Genomic DNA, 20493 nt, shown 5'->3' on the forward strand with positions numbered 1-20493 from the left:
AAGTCCCTCGTACCTGCACAAACAATTAAGAACCTTGCAACCAACACGATAAAGGGGTTGTCAATCCCTTCACGGCCACTTGCAAAAGTGAGATCTGATAGAGATAATAAGATAAATATTTTTGGTATTTTTGTTGTATAGATTGAAAAGTATAGATTGCAAAATAAAATAGATTGGAAACTTATATGATGGAAAGTAGACCCGGGGGCCAAAGGTTTCACTAGTGGCTTCTCTCAAGATAGCATATTCTACGGTGGGTGAACAAATTACTGTCGAGCAATTGATAGAAAAGCGCATAGTTATGAGAATATCTAGGCATGATCATGTATATAGGCATCACGTCCGTGCCAAGTAGACCGACACGATTCTGCATCTACTACTATTACTCCACACATCGACCATTATCCAGCATGCATCTAGAGTATTAAGTTCATAAGAATAGAGTAACGCATTAGGCAAGATGGCATGATGTCGAGGGATAAACTCAAGCAATATGATATAAACCCCATCTTTTTATCCTCGATGGCAACAATACAATACGTGTCGTTTCCCTAGCTGTCACTGGGATCGCGCACCGCAAGATTGAACCCAAAGCTAAGCACTTCTCCCATTGCAAGAAAGATCAATCTAGTAGGCCAACCCAAACTGATAATTCGAAGAGACTTGCAAAGATATCAAATCATGCATAAAAGAATTCAGAGAAGATTCAAATATTGTTCATAGATAAACTTGATCATAAACCCACAATTCATCGGATCTCGACAAACACACCGCAAAAAGTATTACATCGAATAGATCTCCAAGAAGATCGAGGAGAACTTTGTATTGAGATCCAAAGAGAGAGAAGAAGCCATCTAGCTAATAACTATGGACCCGAAGGTCTGTGGTAAACTACTCACACATCATCGGAGAGACTATGATGTTGATGTAGAAACCCTCCGTGATCGATTCCCCCTCCGGCAGAGCGCCGGAAAAGGCCCCAAGATGGGATCTCACGGGTACAGAAGGTTGCGGCGGTGGAAATAGGGTTTCGTGGTGCTCCTGGATGTTTTAGGGGTATATGAGTATATATAGACGAAAGAAGTAGGTCGGTGGAGCCACGAGGGGCCCACGAGGGTGGGGGCGCGCCTTCTCCCCCTGGGCGCGCCCTCCTATCTCATGGCCGCCTCGTTGCTTCCTTGATGTCCACTCCAAGTCTCCTGGATTGCGTTTGTTCCAAAAACGATTCTCCTGAAGGTTTAATTCCATTTGGACTCCGTTTGATATTCCTTTTCTGCGAAACACTGAAATAGGGAAAAAAAACTGCAATTTGCACTGGGCCTTTGGTTAGTAGGTTAGTCCCAAAAATAATATAAAAGTGCATATTAAAGCCCATTAAACATCCAAAACAGATAATATAATAGCATGGAACAATCAAAAATTATACATACGTTGGAGACGTATCAAGCATCCCCAAGCTTAATTCCTGCTCGTCCTCGAGTAGGTAAAAAACAGAATTTTTGATGTGGAATACTACCTAGCATAATTCTCAATGTAATTTTCTTTATTGTGGCATGAATGTTCAGATCTGAAAGATTCAATACAAAAGTTTAGTATTGACATAAAAATGATAATACTTCAAGCATACTAATAAAGCAATCATGTCTCTCAAAATAACATGGCCAAAGAAAGTTATCCCTACAAAATCATATAGTCTAGCTATGCTCTATCTTCATCACACAAAATATTTAAACCATGCACTACCCCGATGACAAGCCAAGCAATTGTTTCATACTTTTGATGTTCTCAAACTTTTTCAATTTTCACGTAATACATGAGCGTGAGCCATGGACATAGCACTATATGTGGAATAGAATGGTGGTTGTGGAGAAGACAAAAAGGAGAAGATAATCTCACATCAACTAGGCGTATCAACGGGCTATCGAGATGCCCATCAATAGATATCAATGTGAGTGAGTAGGGATTGCCATGCAACGGATGCACTAGAGCTATAAGTGTGTGAAAGCTCATCAAAAGAAACTAAGTGGGTGTGCATCCAACTCGCTTTCTCATGAAGACCTTGGGCATTTTGAGGAAGACCATCATTGGAATATACAAGCCAAGTTCTATAATGTAAAATTCCCACTAGTACATGAAAGTGATAACAAAGGAGACTCTCTATCATGAAGATCATTGTGCTACTTTGAAGCACAAGTGTGGTAAAAGGATAGTAACATTGTCCCTTCTCTCTTTTTCTCTCATTTTTTTTCCTTTTTTCGTTTGGGCCTTTTTTTCTATGGCCTCTTTTTTTCTCTTTTTTTATTTTTAGTCCGGAGTCTCATCCCGACTTGTGGCGGAATCATAGTCTCCATCATCCTTTCCTCACTTGGGACAATGCTCTAATAATGATGATCATCACACTTTTATTTACTTACAACTCAAGAATTACAACTCAATACTTAGAACAAAATATGACTCTATGTGAATGCCTCCGGCGGTGTACCGGGATATGCAATGAATCAAGAGTGACATGTATGAAAATCATGAACGGTGGCTTTGCCACAAATACGATGTCAACTACATGATTATGCAAAGCAATATGACAACGATGAAGCGTGTCATAGTAAACGGAACGGTGGTAAGTTGCATGGCAATATATCTCGGAATGGCTATGAAAATGCCATAATAGATAGGTATGGTGGCTGTTTTGAGGAAGGTATATGGTGGGTGTATGATACCGGCGAAAGGTGCGCGGTATTAGAGAGGCTAGCAATGGTGGAAGGGTGAGAGTGCGTATAATCCATGGACTCAACATTAGTCATAAAGAACTCACATACTTATTGCAAAAATCTATTAGTTATCGAAAAAAAGTACTACGCACATGCTCCTAGGGGGATAGATTGGTAGGAAAAGACCATCGCTCGTCCCCGACCGCCACTCATAAGGAAGACAATCAAGAAATAAATCATGCTCCGACTTCATCACATAACGGTTCACCATACGTGCATGCTACGGGAATCACAAACTTTAACACTAGTATTTCTCAAATTCATAACCACTCAACTAGCATGACTCTAATATCACCATCTTCATATCTCAAAACAATCATAAAGAATCAAACTTCTCATAGTATTCAATGCACTTTATATGATAGTTTTTATTATACCTATCTTGGATGCTCATCACATTAGGACTAATTCCTTTTTTAACCAAAGAAAATTACCATGTTGTTCTCAAAGACTCTCAAAATAATATAAGTGAAGCATGAGAGATCAATAATTTCTATAAAATTAAACCACCACCGTGCTCTAAAAAGATATAAGTGAAGCACTAGAGCAAAATTATCTAGCTCAATTTATATAAGTGAAGCACATAGAGTATTCTAATAAATTCCGATTCATGTGTGTCTCTCCAAAAGGTGTGTACAGAAAGGATGATTGTGGTAAACTAAAAAGCAAAGACTCAAATCATACAAGACGCTCCAAGCAAAACACGTATGATGTGGTGAATAAAAATATAGCCTCAAGTAAAGTTACCGATGGACGAAGACGAAAGAGGGGATGCCTTCCGGGGCATCCCCAAGCTTAGGCTTTTGGTTGTCCTTAAATTTTACCTTGGGGTGCCTTGGGCATCCCCAAGCTTAGGCTCTTGCCACTCCTTATTCCATAATCCATCAAATCTTTACCCAAAACTTGAAAACTTCACAACACAAAACTCAACAGAAAATCTCATGAGCTCCCTTAGTGTAAGAAAACAAACCACCAAAATAAAGTACTGTAATGAACTCATTCTTTATTTATATTGGTATTAAACCTACTGTATTCCAACTTCTCTATGGTTCATACCCCCCGATACTAGCCATAGATTCATCAAAATAAGCAAACAACACACGGAAAACAGAATCTGTCAAAAACAGAACAGCCTGTAGTAATCTGTATCAAACGCACACTTCGGTAACTCTACCAAAATAGGACAACCTATATAATTTGTTTATTGATCTACTGCAATTGGAATCAGTATTTTATCACTTTCTGGTGATTTTTAACAATTGTTTTCGTGAGCAGAAAGTTTCTGACTTTTTCAGCAAGATCAAATAATTGTTATCCAAGAAGTTCCTATAGGTTTAACTTGGCACAAACACTAATTAAAACATAAAACCAAATCTAACCAGAGGCTAGATGAATTATTTATTACTAAACAGGAAAAAAAAAGCAAGGAATAAAAATAAAATTGGGTCGCCTCCCAACAAGCGCTACCGTTTAACGCCCTTAGCTAGGCATAAAAATGAGAATAGATCTAGGTATTGCCATAATGATATGGCAAATCATGAAAACTCATCTCATATTCCCTACGTTCAGCAGCAAGTTTTCTTTGTGGCAAGCAAAAGTAATCAAAAGGGCTAAATTTAATGGGACAAAATTCCCCAAGATCAAGCTCAGGAGGTATGGGTTCCTCCTTTGGCTCCTCAAATTGCACAACCAATTCATCATTATAAGCATTCCTTTGGCAAAAAGTCATGAGCCTTTGTTCAAGAGAAAAACCTAACCCATTGTTTTGAATAGCAAAATCATCATTGAGTTCAGAGATTCCATCAACTAGAACATCGGTAGGAATCTTCTCTCTAAGGTTTTCATTATAAGCAACATGATCTAAAGATTGTAAACGCATTATGTTTTCTTTGGCCTCTTTCATTATAAATCTAAACTCATGAGCCAAAAAGATAGTAGTTGCTCGCTTAACAGAAGAGTGCTCAATATTGGAAAATTCTAGAAAAATCCTTTGTATGCAAGGATGCATATGAATAAACTGTCTTTCAAGTTCAACTATGCGCAAAGATATAGCATCCGCAAGACTACTAGTTCTATGAAGAATAGATCCACCCATAGTGGGCAAAGCACCGGCACAAGTAAAGAAATCTTGAATAACTCCTTTTCCAATAATATTACCACTACCGATCCGAAACTTTTTAGTGTGTAAGATAGTAGGTTCTTCAGGAGGATCATCAAAAGTATCAAAGTTTCCCATGTTATTACTAATGTCCTTATCAACGATAGCCTCCCCAATTTCAGACATAATGGCAGCAAATCCCACAAGGAGCGAGCACACAAAAGGTACGCGAAACGAGGCGAACGAAAAAGGGCGAATAAAACATCAAGGGTGAAGTGGGGAGAGGAAAACGAGAGGCAAATGGCAAATAGTGTAACGCGAGGGATAAGAGTTTGTGATGGGTACTTGGTATGTCTTGACTTGTGGGTAAATCTCCCCGGCAACGGCGCCAGAAATCCTTCTTGCTACCTCTTGAGAATGCGTTGGTTTCCCTTGAAGAGGAAAGGGTGATGCAGCAAAGTAGCGTAAGTATTTCCCTCAGTTTTGAGAACCAAGGTATCAAAGTAGGAGAGTACACGCAAGTCCCTCGTACCTGCACAAACAATTAAGAATCTTGCAACCAACGCGATAAAGGGGTTGTCAATCCCTTCACGGCCACTTGCAAAAGTGAGATCTGATAGAGATAATAAGATAAATATTTTTGTTGTATAGATTGAAAAGTAAAGATTGCAAAATAAAATAGATTGGAAACTTATATGATGGAAAGTAGACCCGGGGGCCATAGGTTTCACTAGTGGCTTCTCTCAAGATAGCATATTCTACGGTGGGTGAACAAATTACTGTCGAGCAATTGATAGAAAAGCGCATAGTTATGAGAATATCTAGGCCTGATCATGTATATAGGCATCAGGTCCGTGACAAGTAGACCGAAACGATTCTGCATCTACTACTATTACTCCACACATCGACCGTTATCCAGCATGCATCTAGAGTATTAAGTTCATAAGAACAGAGTAACGCATTAGGCAAGATGGCATGATGTAGAGGGATAAACTCAAGCAATATGATCTAAACCCCATCTTTTTATCCTCGATGGCAACAATACAATACGTGTCGTTTCCCTGGCTGTCACTGGGATCGAGCACCGCAAGATTGAACCCAAAGCTAAGCACTTCTCCCATTGCAAGAAAGATCAATCTAGTAGGCCAACCCAAACTGATAATTCGAAGAGACTTGCAAAGATATCAAATCATGCATAAAAGAATTCAGAGAAGATTCAAATATTGTTCATAGATAAACTTGATCATAAACCCACAATTCATCGGATCTCGACAAACACACCGCAAAAAGTATTACATCGAATAGATCTCCAAGAAGATCGAGGAGAACTTTGTATTGAGATCCAAAGAGAGAGAAGAAGCCATCTAGCTAATAACTATGGACCCGAAGGTCTGTGGTAAACTACTCACACATCATCGGAGAGGCTATGATGTTGATGTAGAAGCCTTCCGTGATCGATTCCCCCTCCGGCAGAGCGCTGGAAAAGGCCCCAAGATGGGATCTCACGGGTACAGAAGGTTGCGGCGGTGGAAATAGGGTTTCGTGGTGCTCCTGGATGTTTTCGGGGTATATGAGTATATATAGGCGAAAGAAGTAGGTCGGTGGAGCCACGAGGGGCCCACGAGGGTGGGGGCACGCCTTCCCCCTGGGCGCGCCCTCCTACCTCATGGCCGCCTCATTGCTTGCTTGACGTCCACTCCAAGTCTCCTGGATTGCGTTTGTTTCAAAAACGATTCTCCCGAAGGTTTAATTCTGTTTGGACTCCGTTTGATATTCCTTTTATGTGAAACATTGAAATAGGCAAAAAAGCTGCAATTTGCACTGGGCCTTTGGTTAGTAGGTTAGTCCCAAAAATAATATAAAAGTGCATATTAAAGCCCATTAAACATCCAAAACAGATAATATAATAGCATGGAACAATCAAAAATTACAGATACGTTGGAGACGTATCAACCGCCAGCCGCTCTGGCGGTAGGGAGCGACATCCTACCGCCACAGTCTGTGGTGATAGCCACTTATCCACGTCAGCGCGGCAGACGGCGCCGTTGACATTGATCCGGTCCCTACCGCCAGCACCTCTGGCGGTAGGGTGTTTTAGCCTACCGCCAGCTCGGGTGGCGGTAGGAAAAGGGTCAGATCCAAAAAAAATTCAAAGAGGGGTCAGATGCGGCTAAAAGATGTGCAAAGGGTCAAAACAGTGAATTTGGTCGCTGTTGGACGCTATCGAGCTACCCGGTTGGTGATGTCCGTTGTGTTGGTTTTTTCAATAGTCAGAGCAACTCCAATGGGGCGACCCATTTCGTCCGCCGCCGTCCGTTTGGGTCGGTGCAGACACAAAAGGCGGCCCAACGTGCCGACCCAAACGGACGCACGTCCGCTTTTCGTCCGCGGGCGACCCATTCCCGGCCCATTTTTGAGCCGGATTTGCGTCGGCGTGGACACGAGACGGACGCGCGCACGCTCGCCCTCTCCCCTCCAACAACGCACCCTGGCCCGCCTCCTTCATCGCCGGCGCCGCTGGCCAGTACCAAGGATCAACTGTTAAAAGAAAAGATGAACTACTCGCCGGGGTGGCTGGATAATATAAGGATACATAGATAGTTCATAGCATAGACTGTTAAAAGAAAAGATCAATTACTCGTCGTTTTCCGACTCCGACTCAGTAATGTCCTCCTCCGACGTCTGAATGTAGGCGTCAGCATACCGCTCGTCCTCGGAGTCTCAGGATGAAGCTTCTCCTAGCTTCATGTTCAATTGAGCGGCCTGCTTCCGCGCACGCTTGTCCTACCGATAGGCGGCTCGCTCCGTCCTCCTCGCCTCCCTCTCCGTCCTCCGTTGCTTGTAGAACTGGCGCTCGTTGACGATGTCCTGTGGGAAGCGTTCGCGCTACACCGCCATGGCTTCCACGTCCATCTCAGCGATGGCGAGGCGACGCTGCCGCCTCCGGTTGTCACGACGATCCTCGTCGGTGAAAAGCTGCGGGAGAGGCGCGAGATCCTGCGCCCGCTGGCTCGTCGACACGTTGGGAAAATTCACCTCCCAACGAGGCGCCGCCGCGTCGTACGCGCGGGCCGCCTCCTCTGCGGTGTCGAAGGTGCCGAGACTGACGCGTTTTTCGCCAAACCAGATTTCGGAGGAGAAGACGCCGGAGCGGCGCTCGCGGACTCCGCGAAAAGCCGAAGCGCCCAGGCGGCGCATCAACATGGTGGCGCAGAGGCGGCGAGGCGAGTGAGAGGGGGCGAAGCGAGTGGGCGGCCGACAGAGTGTGGAGGGAACGCCTTCTTAATAACGCGCGCCGGACGCGGCGCGCCAAAACCAGCGCAGCCAATTTTTCCCCGCGCGCTGCAGCGCCAAAACCAGGGCGACGACATGGTCGCTGGCATGATCTATGGCCGTGGGCCCTAAAAATTCCGCGCGGACATGAAATGGGTGGGCGCGTTGGGCGCCCTGCCGACCCAAATATAAAAGAGGCCGGACGCTGAGCGGACGACCGACCCAAACGGACAAAAAACGGACGAAATCTCCGTTCGACCCAAACGGATGGCGATTTCTTGCCACTCCGAGCGAGGTCATGGGTTGGCCCACTCCGAAGGAGGTGGCAAGCTGGCACCGTAGCAAGCATTAAAACTCACGACCTCTCGCTAGCGAGCGCCTCTTCCCAGCTGCTGGAATTGATGAATCATGATAACAGAGGCGCGGCGTGAACATTGAAGAACTAATGGTGGCAACAGAACTAAAAAACTTTTCTTGAAAAATTGTTTGAACTTTTCAAGATTCAAATAATTATCAAAATTACAAACAATTGTTTACTAATGGTTTTTCTACTTTTCTGACCATTTTTAGAAATAGTGAAGAAAATTTTGGAATTCTTGAAGATTTTGTCACAATATGAACATTCTTAAGTTAGTAAAATAAATTTAACACAAAAACATTTTGCCAAAATGGGGCACATTTTGTTAAATTCCCGGTCATTTTTTAAAATGGGAACTATATTTGAAATTTAGGAATCACATTTGAACAAATAAATTAAAAAAATTAGGTTAAAGTAAAACTAAACTAGAAAAAATACAAAGGAAAAGAAAAGGAAAAAAAGAAAAGAAAAGAAATGGAGAAACCAGACTGAAATTAGTGCATGAACCTTCTAGAAGGTTTTCAAAACCGGCAAAAACCTAGACAGATTGGTTCCCGAAACTGGTAGTGATGTACTCCCTCCGTCCTATAATATAAGAACATTTAACGGAGGGAGTACTTGTTTGCTGTCTAAAATGTGACAGGCCATGTCAGTTGTCTCTGTGCGAATCAACAACAACAACTTGATGCGCCTCAAATAGGGAGTGAAATCGGCGCTAGGCCTATCTGTCAGCCTAGTAGCGTGGATTGTTCACTACGCGTTGTATGTTTGCATTGTATATATCATTTTTTAAATGTCATGATTGTTTTATTGAAATGCAGGAATATTTCCATAAAATGTCACATACATTTTTTAATGGTGCGAGTTTTTTTCAATATGCAAACATTTATATTATGTTGTATACACATTTTTCAAAAACAAATTGAATTGATTTCTTCGAAACACGGGCCATGTCAGTTGTATCTGTGCAAATCAACAACAACAACAACTTGATACAAAGTGCCTCAAAATAGGGACTGAAATCGACGCTAGGCCTATGTGTCGCCCATAACAGGCCGACCTAGTAGCATGGATTGTTCACCGCGCGTGGTAGGTTCGTTCAGGTCCGTTTCTCTACGGTCTTATTTGTTTTTCATCGCTTCTCTTTGCTTTTCACCCGAAAAAAAGGTTTTATTTTTATTTTTATTTTTTCTTTGGTTTTCTCTTTGATTTTTGTTTTTCCTTCTATGTTATACTTTGGTTTTCTTTGGTTCGTTTCAGGGTTTTCTTCGTTTTCTTCAGGTTTTTTTGCTTTTCTTTGTTTTCTCAATGTTTTTTAATTTTTCCTTTCTTTGTTATATCTTATGTTTCTTTTGTTTATTTCTTGGTTTTCTTTAGGCTTTTCTGCTTTTGTTTATGTTTCTTTGTAGGTTTTTATCTGTTTCTTCCAACACATTTCTTCTTTTTTCTTAGTACACAATGTAAACATTTTTATGATACATGCAGGACATTTTTCAAATACATGACGTCCATTTAAACACATACATGTTTTGAAAACTTTTCAAATTCACGGAAACATTTTTTGCCAATGCATCTTGTATAGTATTTTTTTAATGCCATTTTTTCATTTTTCTAGACTACATGAACATTTTTCATCACTGTATAAACATTTTCGAAAAAAATCATGGATATTTTTTGGCAACAGGTGATTACTTCTTTAAAATATCAGGTTCATTTTGTAGTTGACAATAAACATTTTAACCTGGGTGAAACATATTTTTGCATTGTATATAACATTTTTGAAATGTCATAATAATTTTACTGAAACGCGGGAATATTTCCATAAAATTTCACATACATTTTCTTAATGGTGCGAGCTTTTTTACAATACGTAAACTTTTATTTTAAGTTGTGTACACATTTTTCAGAAACAATCTGCATTGATTTCTTTGAAACATGGGATTTTTTTTATTGGCACGGTGTTTTTTTTGAAAGTTATCAACCTATATTAAAACTGTGCTAACAATTTTTATACTAGGGTAACATTTTTAAAATTGCTCGTTTTAAATTTTCTTATGTAAATTTAAGCTTTTGAACTATATGCATTTCAAATACGAAATAAAAGTAAAAAATCAGATGACTTCAGCCTGACGGGAGTCACGTGTTAATGGGCCGCCCCACCATGACGCCCTATAGCGAGGCACCAGTGTGCCTCGTAGTAAGCGTCACATAGCCGCGCCCGGAATTTGGGGCGTCGTTTCTTCTCACCGTACATGCCTTGCTCATCGAGGGGTTAAATTAATAGGAGTGTGATACATAGGGCAGACAAAACTGGACCAGCCCATTGGGCGGCACCACATGTGACTTATAATCGCTGAAAAACGTGTGCGCTTGTGTGGAATCCAACTTGCGTCGGTGAGCACCTATTCCTAGCTACTGGAAGTGATGACTACTAGAGATATATGCAGAAACACGAACATTAAAGAAGTAACAGCGGCACACAGAACTGAAAACGTTTCCTGAAAAATTGCGAGGATTTTTTGAAGAATTGATGTTTTTGAGATTACTTACAAAACTGGAAATTTCTGAATAAAACATTGAAATTAAAGCATTTTTTGAAATTCCTGAACATTTTTCTTAAAACGGAAGCATTTGAAATTTCAAAGAAAATTTGGAACCTGTGTCATTTTTTTATATTGTTATAAACAATTTTTAGAAAAACTTACATTGTTTGAGAGGAATAGTTTTTTTTAACTAGTAACAATATTTTGAAATTAGAAAAAAAATATAAAAAGGAAAAGGAAAACCAAAAAAGAATGGAAAATAGATGGAATTCGGGTTTTGACACAGCCCCATCAACATTCACCTTCTTCGTCGGTCCGGGCGGGCGGTGGAATCCACGGAGCCCCGGCGTGGAGGCATGCAAGAAGGCCCAAATCTCAGTAACAAGAAAAAGCAAAATGCTACAAGGCCCAGGGAAGGGAGACTGGCTGGCCTCATGGACATGGGTGTGGGCCGGGCTCGCGAATGGCCAGAGTAAACAACGAAGCAAACGCCAGAAAGAAATTAACTATAACAAGCCTACCCCTAAAAAAAAACTATAACTATAGCCTAAACACATGGGTTAGTACTAGATTTGGTTCCCCCCTTTCTTCTCCAACCAATCCAATTCTTCGCCGCCGCCGCCGCCGCTCTCAGCCGCAGGCGGTCGCCGCCGCCGGATTGCTTCGTCACCTCGCCGGCGATACTGCTGCACCTGCACCCAGGGGAAAGCGCCGCTACAGGGGAAGAGGCAAGGTAACCTTATCCCACACCAGCTCACTCGCACTCTCCTCCTGTTCGTCCGAGGCAGGCCACCTAGCTTAGGGTAGGGATTTCAAGGAACCCAATCTCATCTTTCTTGTTGGGGCGGATTAGAGATTGCCGTTGGTAGCATTTCGTCTCCATCCCCTCCCCCTGGTTGAAAAGGAAGGATTTTTGCACGCCCAAAAGATAGATTCTTTTTCCCCCCTCTCCCTGGTTGGTTCCTGCGGGCAATGGGACGATTAACTCGGTAGAGAAAATTCATGAGCGGATTTTGGGTCTCGACTCCCAAAATCAGTGATGAGGTTCTGCTACTTTTTTTTTCTTTTCTTTTTTGCAGGTTCTTTGCTTGGTTCGTTTGGCTGGAAAGGCCTACGGATGTGTGCACTTTGCTGCACATCATTGTGTTTCTCTTCTGTCGGGAACTAGTGTCTGGCAAGGATGATGGCACTCATTTGCAGCAGCAACTGCTCTTCTACACTTTCTGCAGCTGCCATTCTTGTTTAATCAGGAGCATGGAGGGGAGAGAGAGCTTCTTCTAACCCCCGTCCATCCATTCACAGCTACCTGCTGTCACATTCCACTTTGCCTTCTCTGAATCCACAATCATATACTGAATTTAGTAGCAAAAATTCCACCCTGGTAAATGTTTCAGAGTTATGGATCACCTCCATCTGTTCTTTTCTGCAATCACACAGCGATTTTATATAGTGCTACTGCTCCATCCATATGTGCTGCTGAACTGCACCTTCTTGCAGGTGACAGGAGCAGAGCGGGATGCGCCACCTGGAGTTCCAGAGGATGCGCGTGACGCTGGCCATCGGCGTGGTCGGCCTGTGCGCCACGGCGTACATCCTCGGCGCCTGGCAAGGCACCTCGTCCGCCATAAAGGACGCCCCTCGACCTGTGTACGCCAAGACGCAGTGCGACGACGCCCCCTCCCGTGCCCCCAGCAATGCTTCAGGCACCACCAGGGTCGCGTCGGTGGCATCCTCAGGTGCCCGTCTTGATTTCCAGGCACACCACCGTGTGGCCTTGAACGAGTCGTCGCTGGCGACGGAGATGATCCCGCCATGCCAGCTCAAGTACAGCGAGTACACGCCCTGCCATGACCCGAGGAGAGCGAGGAAGTTTCCAAAGGCGATGATGCAGTACAGGGAGAGGCACTGCCCCACAAAAGATAAATTGTTCCGGTGCCTGATCCCTGCACCCCCGAACTATAAGAACCCCTTCACGTGGCCGCAGAGTCGGGACTACGCCTGGTATGACAACATCCCTCACCGGGAGCTGAGTATCGAGAAGGCTGTCCAGAACTGGATTCAGGTTGAGGGGGACCGGTTTAGGTTCCCTGGTGGTGGGACGATGTTCCCGCATGGTGCTGATGCTTATATCGATGATATCAATGCGCTCATACCGTTAACTGACGGAAACATCAGAACTGCACTTGATACTGGATGTGGGGTGAGTTTGCTTGACAAATTTCTATGATATTGTTTCTTATCTCTGAAGGTTTTAGGGTCTTAGGATGGAAGCATTCTGGCTGTTTTTCAGGTGGCAAGTTGGGGTGCTTTTCTTCTGAAGAGGGGCATCATCACCATGTCATTTGCACCAAGGGATTCGCACGAGGCACAGGTACAGTTTGCGTTAGAGAGGGGAGTGCCGGCTATGATTGGAGTGATGGCAACCGATAGAATCCCATACCCTGCTAGAGCATTCGACATGGCGCACTGCTCTAGATGTTTGATCCCATGGAACAAGCTCGGTATGTTTTTCATGATATTGTTACAGATCTTCTATTTACATTATAATGAGCACATGTTTACTGAATGTATAACTAACTAGAGCTTATGTTTTATCGTTCATGTCGACAGACGGTTTATATCTGGTTGAAGTGGACAGAGTTCTAAGACCAGGAGGCTACTGGATCCTCTCTGGGCCTCCAATCCGTTGGAAGAAGCACTACAAGGGGTGGCAAAGAACAGAGGAAGACCTGAAGCAAGAGCAAGATGAGATTGAGGACCTAGCAAAGCGGCTCTGCTGGAAGAAAGTAGTAGAGAAAGATGATCTTGCTGTATGGCAGAAGCCTATCAACCACATGGAGTGTGCTAATAATCGGAATGCCGACGAAGCTCTGCAGTTCTGCAACAACAGCGATGTGGACTCTGCTTGGTAAGATTTCTGTTATGCTTTCTCTGAGTATTGTATTTTTTGTACGCTTGCAGTAGCTCATTATCTGTAGTTCCGGAATAACTTCTATTTCTGGCTGTTCTGAAATATATAGCCCGGTTTGTTTTACCAAGATTATCATTGTATGAACCTCATGCTTGAAATCATAGTTTGAATTTCCTATTCTTTGAAAAAGAAAGTGATTTAACAGGTTTCGCTAACACCATTCTGAATGGCGTCTACTTAAGTGAAGCTAAGTATCAGTTTATCTTTCCTGACAGTTTTGGAAACATTGTACAGTCTTTTGACTGGCTTGTGGCTCAGTTCACTTACAATCATATAATAACCTGCCATTGTAGCAACCTAGCAGCACACTAGTACAGTCATAGATGCTTTGAACCTCAAGATCATCACAATGCATTCGCTGTTATTTTCTTGATCAGAAAACAAAACTGACTGTGCGACCACATAGGTACAAGAAGATGGAGACGTGCATATCTCCTCTGCCGGAAGTGCAAACCGAGGAAGAAGTTGCTGGCGGAGCTCTCGAGAACTGGCCACAAAGAGCATCCGCAGTTCCGCCGAGAATAACCCGAGGTTCAGTTTCAGGCATCACCCCTGAGAAGTTCGAAGAGGACAATAAGTTGTGGGCAGAGCGAGCGGACCACTACAAGAAACTGATCCCGCCACTGGCCAAGGGGCGATACAGGAACGTGATGGACATGGATGCAGGGATGGGGGGTTTTGCTGCTGCGCTGATGGAGTATCCGCTCTGGGTGATGAATGTGGTGCCTTCAGGTTCTGCTCCTGATGCCCTCGGTGTTATCTACGAGCGGGGGTTTATCGGGACATTCCATGACTGGTGCGAGGCTTTCTCGACGTATCCCAGGACGTATGACCTCATCCACGCTAACAAAGTGTTCAGCTTTTATCATGACAGGTAGCAGAAACAGCCAATGAATTGACTCCTGAGCTGGTGCTTTCTTTTTCTGCTAAACCATGGACTTATTGTAATGTTGAACAAATTTTGGACAATGGTTGCAGGTGTGACATAACATACATCCTCCTGGAGATGGACCGGATTCTGCGGCCTGAAGGGACGGTGATCTTCAGGGACACCGTGGAGATGTTAGTGAAGATACAAGCCATCACCAATGGCATGAGATGGAAGAGCCAGATCATGGATCATGAATCCGGGCCGTTCAACCCTGAGAAGATCCTTGTGGCCGTCAAAACTTACTGGACCGCGGAGCCTGCCCAAAAGCAGCAATAGCTATCGCCTTCCTCAGTGTTGTTCTATGTCATCTGCTGCGAAAGTTCAGACAGAAAACCTCTCTGTTGAGTCTTCATCGACTGTTCTCTTAGCTTCAGGATATATCTGTATATAGTAGGTGGGAATTCGCTGTATCATCATCGGTTCAATTTTGCGGTCTCTGACTCGTGAGCTGTGAGTATGACACGATGCTACACGATGGTATTCAGTCAACCGTTACAAAAGAGGATATTCCCTCGTAGTTTTGAGAAAGCTGGCTCAGATGAATGTGCTTCTGTCCGGATTATTTGGTTTTTTTTTTTTTTTTGAGTCTGAACAATTTTCACCCCAAGAAAAGGGCAGACCAGACAATCTTTTGAACAAGGCACAGAATCCAAATACGAAACATCTGTTCAGAAACTGACACTCAGCCTGCCAAAAGAAAGGCTGATTTGCGAACAGAATGATTCTTCTTTTTTTGCAGAAAAATCAGACTGAAAGAGGAGGCCCAGGCAGAATGTATGATGTGCCAAGCTGAATGTGCTGGCTTCCTAACTATTCCTTCTTCAGAATCCATACAATCTTCAATAGGAAGGAGAACAAAGACTGAACTTGGGGTTGGGAAATGACTTAACTTACAGTTCATCGTCTGAATGAAACCTACCAGGCAGCCAGCAGCAACAAGAATATCACTACCACTACTATTTTTTAAGAGACAATACTACTACTATGGTGGCAGCACAAAAAAAATTATCCACTCAAACTCATTAGTACAATCGTAGATTTCCATATAATTAACAAAGCATTCATGATAGTAATAACATTTCTTGTTCCATCAACCGAATACAAAGTAAGCTCAGTTTATATATTGTTCATCACACCACGCAGGGTTTACAAATCTGGGTTGATGCACAACCGGCACACACAACCATTTTATTAAGAACCAGCTTGATCAACTGTGAACACCACACCAAGCTGGAGCTATAAACCAAGCAAGCAATCCAGTGCCCGCTTGACAATTACACACCAATCCAATCCAATCAAGCACACCCAAATCAGGTATATATGCATCCTGTTGAAGAAACCAACACCCTCACCATACCGCAGATGGAGCTTGCAACAAACACACTTCACTGCCAAACAGACACTGAAAATGGGAAATAAACACTCCAGACTCCAGAGAGCCGTGATGAGATCACAACTTGATTGTAACAGAGATAGACTGATCCCTTTCCATGCTCCAGATTACCTAGGAAACAAGGAATGGAAATGGAAATGGAAAACATCAATTTATGAGATTCCATGCTCCAGGTTGACGTCATCCATGATGGCGTAACCAACCACGTCGGCAGCTTCTCCGTGCAATGAAAGATACAGTAGTTGACTCACATCTTTCTCAAACCAGTAATTCAAAATAACTGTTCTGAAACAAGAAGAGTTGGACTTAACTTCTCTTTTCTCTCTAAGACCTGAACAGTTTTCCGGAAGCATAGGGTCCAAATTCACGATTAGGAATACCACACCCTGCCAGATCAATGTCTTCTTCTCCCCCATAATGAAAAATCTTCAGAAATCTTTCATTTCCTAGAGAAGCATTGATCTCACCTGCAATGCTTGGTATACACGGGCAATAAATGACAACGATTTAGCTCTGTAATATGTTTCTAATGTGAGGTACATATAGTGTTAACATTTTCGGTAGGAACTCCCTCCATCCCAAAATAAGTGTCATCGATTTAGTACACCTTTGTACAGGAGTGCATTTTTTACATGAATGAATTGGGACGATGAATGACGCAATGGTGAATGTAAGGTCAGTTGACTAACCTGTGGATGCTCAAAAGAATTATTCTTCTTTTAGATAATATAATACATACTAGTAGATAAATATTCCGTCAAAAGGGTAACTAAATATTTTTCCATGATCAATGCAAGTGTTCTATACCAAAAACAAACCAAATTCCATTGCTTGTCCAATGAGAAGTGAATGTAGGCATTAAGCAAGACATTCGCAACTTATATTCGACCCTTGCACCAAACTGCCTTATGTTGATTGAGATTTGTGAGACACATTAGTTTCACTTAGAATACAACTTATTGCTAATTAGCTGGTTTTATTAGTTCCAATAAACATCATTTTTCTTTCTTTTGTGCAGCTAAAACTTATCTTGGATTCTTGGTCTTAACTTGGAACTCCTATTTTTGTGTACTTATTGATTTGTGAAATTCTTGTTCTTCTGAATTTTCTTCTGTTTTCCCGATTCCTTTTGATGAAGTGAGTGGTAGCATGCCCACTCTGAATTCTACTATCTGATTTGTGGCTTGGGGAAAGTACACAAGAAAAGGATTTTAACACTAACAACTCAGAGCCAATTATCGAGGAGCCAACAAGTCCAGCACAGGAAGAACATCCAGAAACTTTGCAAAATGATATTGAAGATTATGATCCATATACTGCTGAAATACCTTGCGATCATAATCTTCAATATCATTTTCCAAAGTTGCTGAACGTTATTTCTGTGCTGGACCGCTTAGCTCCTCGATAATTGGGTCTGAGTTGTTAGCGCTAAAATCCATTCACTGTGTACTTTCACCAAGCTTTTCTCATTAGGTGCAGAAAGTGCAAGCCATGCACTTCACTAAAAGGAATCGAGAAAACAAAAAAAAATCGAAAGGACAAGAAAATTCACAAAGCAATCATAATTAATAAGTACACAAAAGTAAGAGCGCCCATTTAAGACCAAGAATCCAAGATAAGTTTTGCCTGCACAAAAGAAAATAAAAATGATATGTGCATCGAAACTAACAAAGCCATTGGATTATCAGCAGATTATATTTTGACTGAAAATAATATGTGTCTCACAAATTTCAACCAAACCAGCTTGGTGCAAGGACCAAATATAATTTTTGAATGCCTTACGAAGGCACTTGCGTAATGCTTACATTCATTTTACATTGGATAGGCATTGTAATTTGGTTTCTTTTGGTACAAAAGACATGGATTGATTGAGGAATATTTATTTATCCTTTCTAGGGAATATTTATGTACTAGTTCGTAAAGAGAACAAATTCATCTCTAGATCCTATGAATATTGTTAAATCTGGTATATACTTTAGTTATTATTTGTACATGATGATTTATACAGATTGCAATTTACCTGGAAAGGATAACATACCATTTGCTAGTAAAAAACAATCTCACAAATTTAAAATTATATTACTACACTCACAGCTTTTATTGATCAAGTTTACACCTATGAGGCCAAAGGTAAAGCGAAAAGATGAAACTGCCAGCTTAATATTGGTAGGGAAGTACTTAAGAACAGTGCATTAATAATGTTGTCTTAATAGCTTTACACATGTTACGATCACATAAGGAAATTAATAAGCATCTACTGAGGAGGATGGAGTTAGAACCCAGATTCTTGGGACTACATATGATGAAGAAAAGAAGTTTGAGAGGAATATCAGCTCCATACAGCATCTCTAGCGCTAAAATAAGAATATACAGTGTAAGATCATGACAGATTTAACATGTACGCCACTGAAAAATATGTAGAAAGGTGTGAGAGATGATATAATAAAGAGAAAGTAACAAATAGTGTAATAAAGTGAATTAGTGCATTTTGTCTACAATACTATAAATAAAATAACTATGCCATGCAGACCTCTGCTTTATAGTTGATAGAGGCCATTAATCATCAGTATGCTTACACCAAAGTAAAGTATTTAACAAGTAGCTAAATCCATTGTCGCGAAGGTGAACAACTCTCAATTTAGGCATAGCTTTATTCTAATAGAAGAAAACTGAAATGGGACAGTAACAAATCTATTATAATTCCGATAACCAAAGTTCAGATGTCATGACTTCACCATTATACTCACTGGCTGAACACATATGTATAGCCAAAGTTCAATAAATGTACCGGAAACATTACCAACCTCATTTTTGTTCCGTGCAATGCATACATGTGATGGGCTCAAAAACAGTAGACAGTTCAGAAAACCCAGCTGGTCCAAAAATGGGCATGGAGTACGATCTTATCTCAGAGTCTAATCACTCTCTACATAGAGGAAGAATTAGTATGTCTTCATGAGCCGAAGCAAACAACTGAAAGAAACAATTTTTCATGGTTTGAGTGCAAGAATTGGCTTACATACCACAATAATAAGATGGTGACAAAGAATCCCCTCGTACTATCTTTCAGAATTGCAGTCACTTGCCATTATGTGCTACAGCCATGAAACAAAAGTGATAATAAGAAAGGTTAAAAGAAAAACTAAGAAAGGAATCACTCTTAAAGAAAACAGTAAATCGCAAGATCCTCACAGCCTCATGAGTTCAATCCCGTGGTGGTGGCTTAGACAGAATTATTAGTACAAATCCAAAACATGGGCTTATTCAGTCAATGGCGAGATTAGACACATAGGATTAGTGCAAAACAAACAGACATGTGGTAATAGCTAGATTAGTAACCAGAAAAGAAGCAACTAAAACCAACATATAGGATAAGTAAAGGAACATATATCAATATTAGCTGGAAATCTTGTTTTATGTTTTATGCACACTGAACAAATCAAAAACAGAAACGAAAAACATAACCATCTGATGTAGAATCTTTGACTTGATTGCACCAAATCTGCAAAATAGAAAGACATATTAAGCAACAGCAGCAGCACACAAAACATACAGGCATTAAGCATACAGCAGCAGCGGTGGCATACAAAGCTACACATAATCAAATTTACAGCTGCAGCGGTGGGCGGCACACAAAGCTACAAATAATCAAATTTACAGCAGCAGCAGCATACAACTTTCAATCTACAACAGCAGTAGCAGCAGCAGAAGCATACAAATTTCAATCTACAACAGCAGCAGCACATCCGTTGCCGTGGAGGGAGGAGAGCAATAGCAATTGGTAGGGAGGAGCAACAGCACACCTTGCTTCTTGGGGACGCATGGACAGAGGAGGAGCAGGAGACAGCGGCATCGATAGTAGGGGAGGCAACGGAGATGGCTCCCTCTGTCCAGGGCCTCCCAGGCGGAGGACGCAACTACATGGACGATGGGAGCGACCCGTCCTTCCAAATCTGACGCACGAGCTCGACGGGAAAGCAGCAGCGCAACCGGCAGGCGGGGAGGAGGTAGAGGGGAGGGGTGGCGTCGATAAGGACGGTAGAGGCGTAGAAGAAGGGCTAGGGTTAGGGTTATGGGAGAGGAGGGAAGCGAGGATAATGGCCGACACGGTCTATCTATATCTATTTATCGGTACCTCCTGGGCCGTGGCGCGTGCAT

The 20493-nt window shown here is 42.1% G+C and overlaps 2 protein-coding genes and 1 long non-coding RNA gene across 5 annotated transcripts; 1 reads left to right on the plus strand and 2 right to left on the minus strand.

The window, feature by feature from the left end:
- Nucleotides 1-7752: 7752 nt before the first annotated feature.
- LOC109738661 (ethylene-responsive transcription factor 3-like) lies at nucleotides 7753-8070 on the minus strand. The gene has a single exon (XM_020297754.1). The coding sequence runs from the start codon at nucleotides 8068-8070 to the stop codon at nucleotides 7753-7755; it is 318 nt and encodes a 105-aa protein (XP_020153343.1).
- A 3506-nt stretch (nucleotides 8071-11576) lies between these two features.
- LOC109738663 (probable methyltransferase PMT17) lies at nucleotides 11577-15470 on the plus strand. 3 transcript variants are annotated; one of them, XM_020297756.3, is made up of 7 exons: nucleotides 11593-11773; nucleotides 12120-12421; nucleotides 12538-13240; nucleotides 13331-13541; nucleotides 13651-13948; nucleotides 14418-14885; nucleotides 14990-15470. In XM_020297756.3, the coding sequence occupies exons 3-7, from the start codon at nucleotides 12557-12559 to the stop codon at nucleotides 15216-15218; spliced, it is 1890 nt and encodes a 629-aa protein (XP_020153345.1). In that variant the 5' UTR covers nucleotides 11593-11773; nucleotides 12120-12421; nucleotides 12538-12556; the 3' UTR covers nucleotides 15219-15470. The 3 variants fall into 3 exon arrangements, with proteins under 3 accessions (XP_020153346.1, XP_020153345.1, XP_040250894.1); XM_020297757.4 differs by lacking the exon at nucleotides 12120-12421 and having other exon boundaries at nucleotides 11577-11773; XM_040394960.3 differs by lacking the exon at nucleotides 12120-12421 and having other exon boundaries at nucleotides 11596-11768.
- Nucleotides 15471-15980: 510 nt separating this feature from the next.
- Nucleotides 15981-20417, minus strand: LOC120968309 (uncharacterized). The gene is made up of 2 exons (XR_005762697.2): nucleotides 20139-20417; nucleotides 15981-19837 (listed from the first exon to the last, which is right to left on the minus strand). It is a non-coding gene; the product is annotated as an uncharacterized lncRNA (long non-coding RNA).
- Between the last annotated feature and the right edge of the window lie 76 nt (nucleotides 20418-20493).

This window comes from Aegilops tauschii, chromosome 7 (genome assembly GCF_002575655.3).
Source record: "Aegilops tauschii subsp. strangulata cultivar AL8/78 chromosome 7, Aet v6.0, whole genome shotgun sequence".
Taxonomy (NCBI): domain Eukaryota; kingdom Viridiplantae; phylum Streptophyta; class Magnoliopsida; order Poales; family Poaceae; genus Aegilops; species Aegilops tauschii.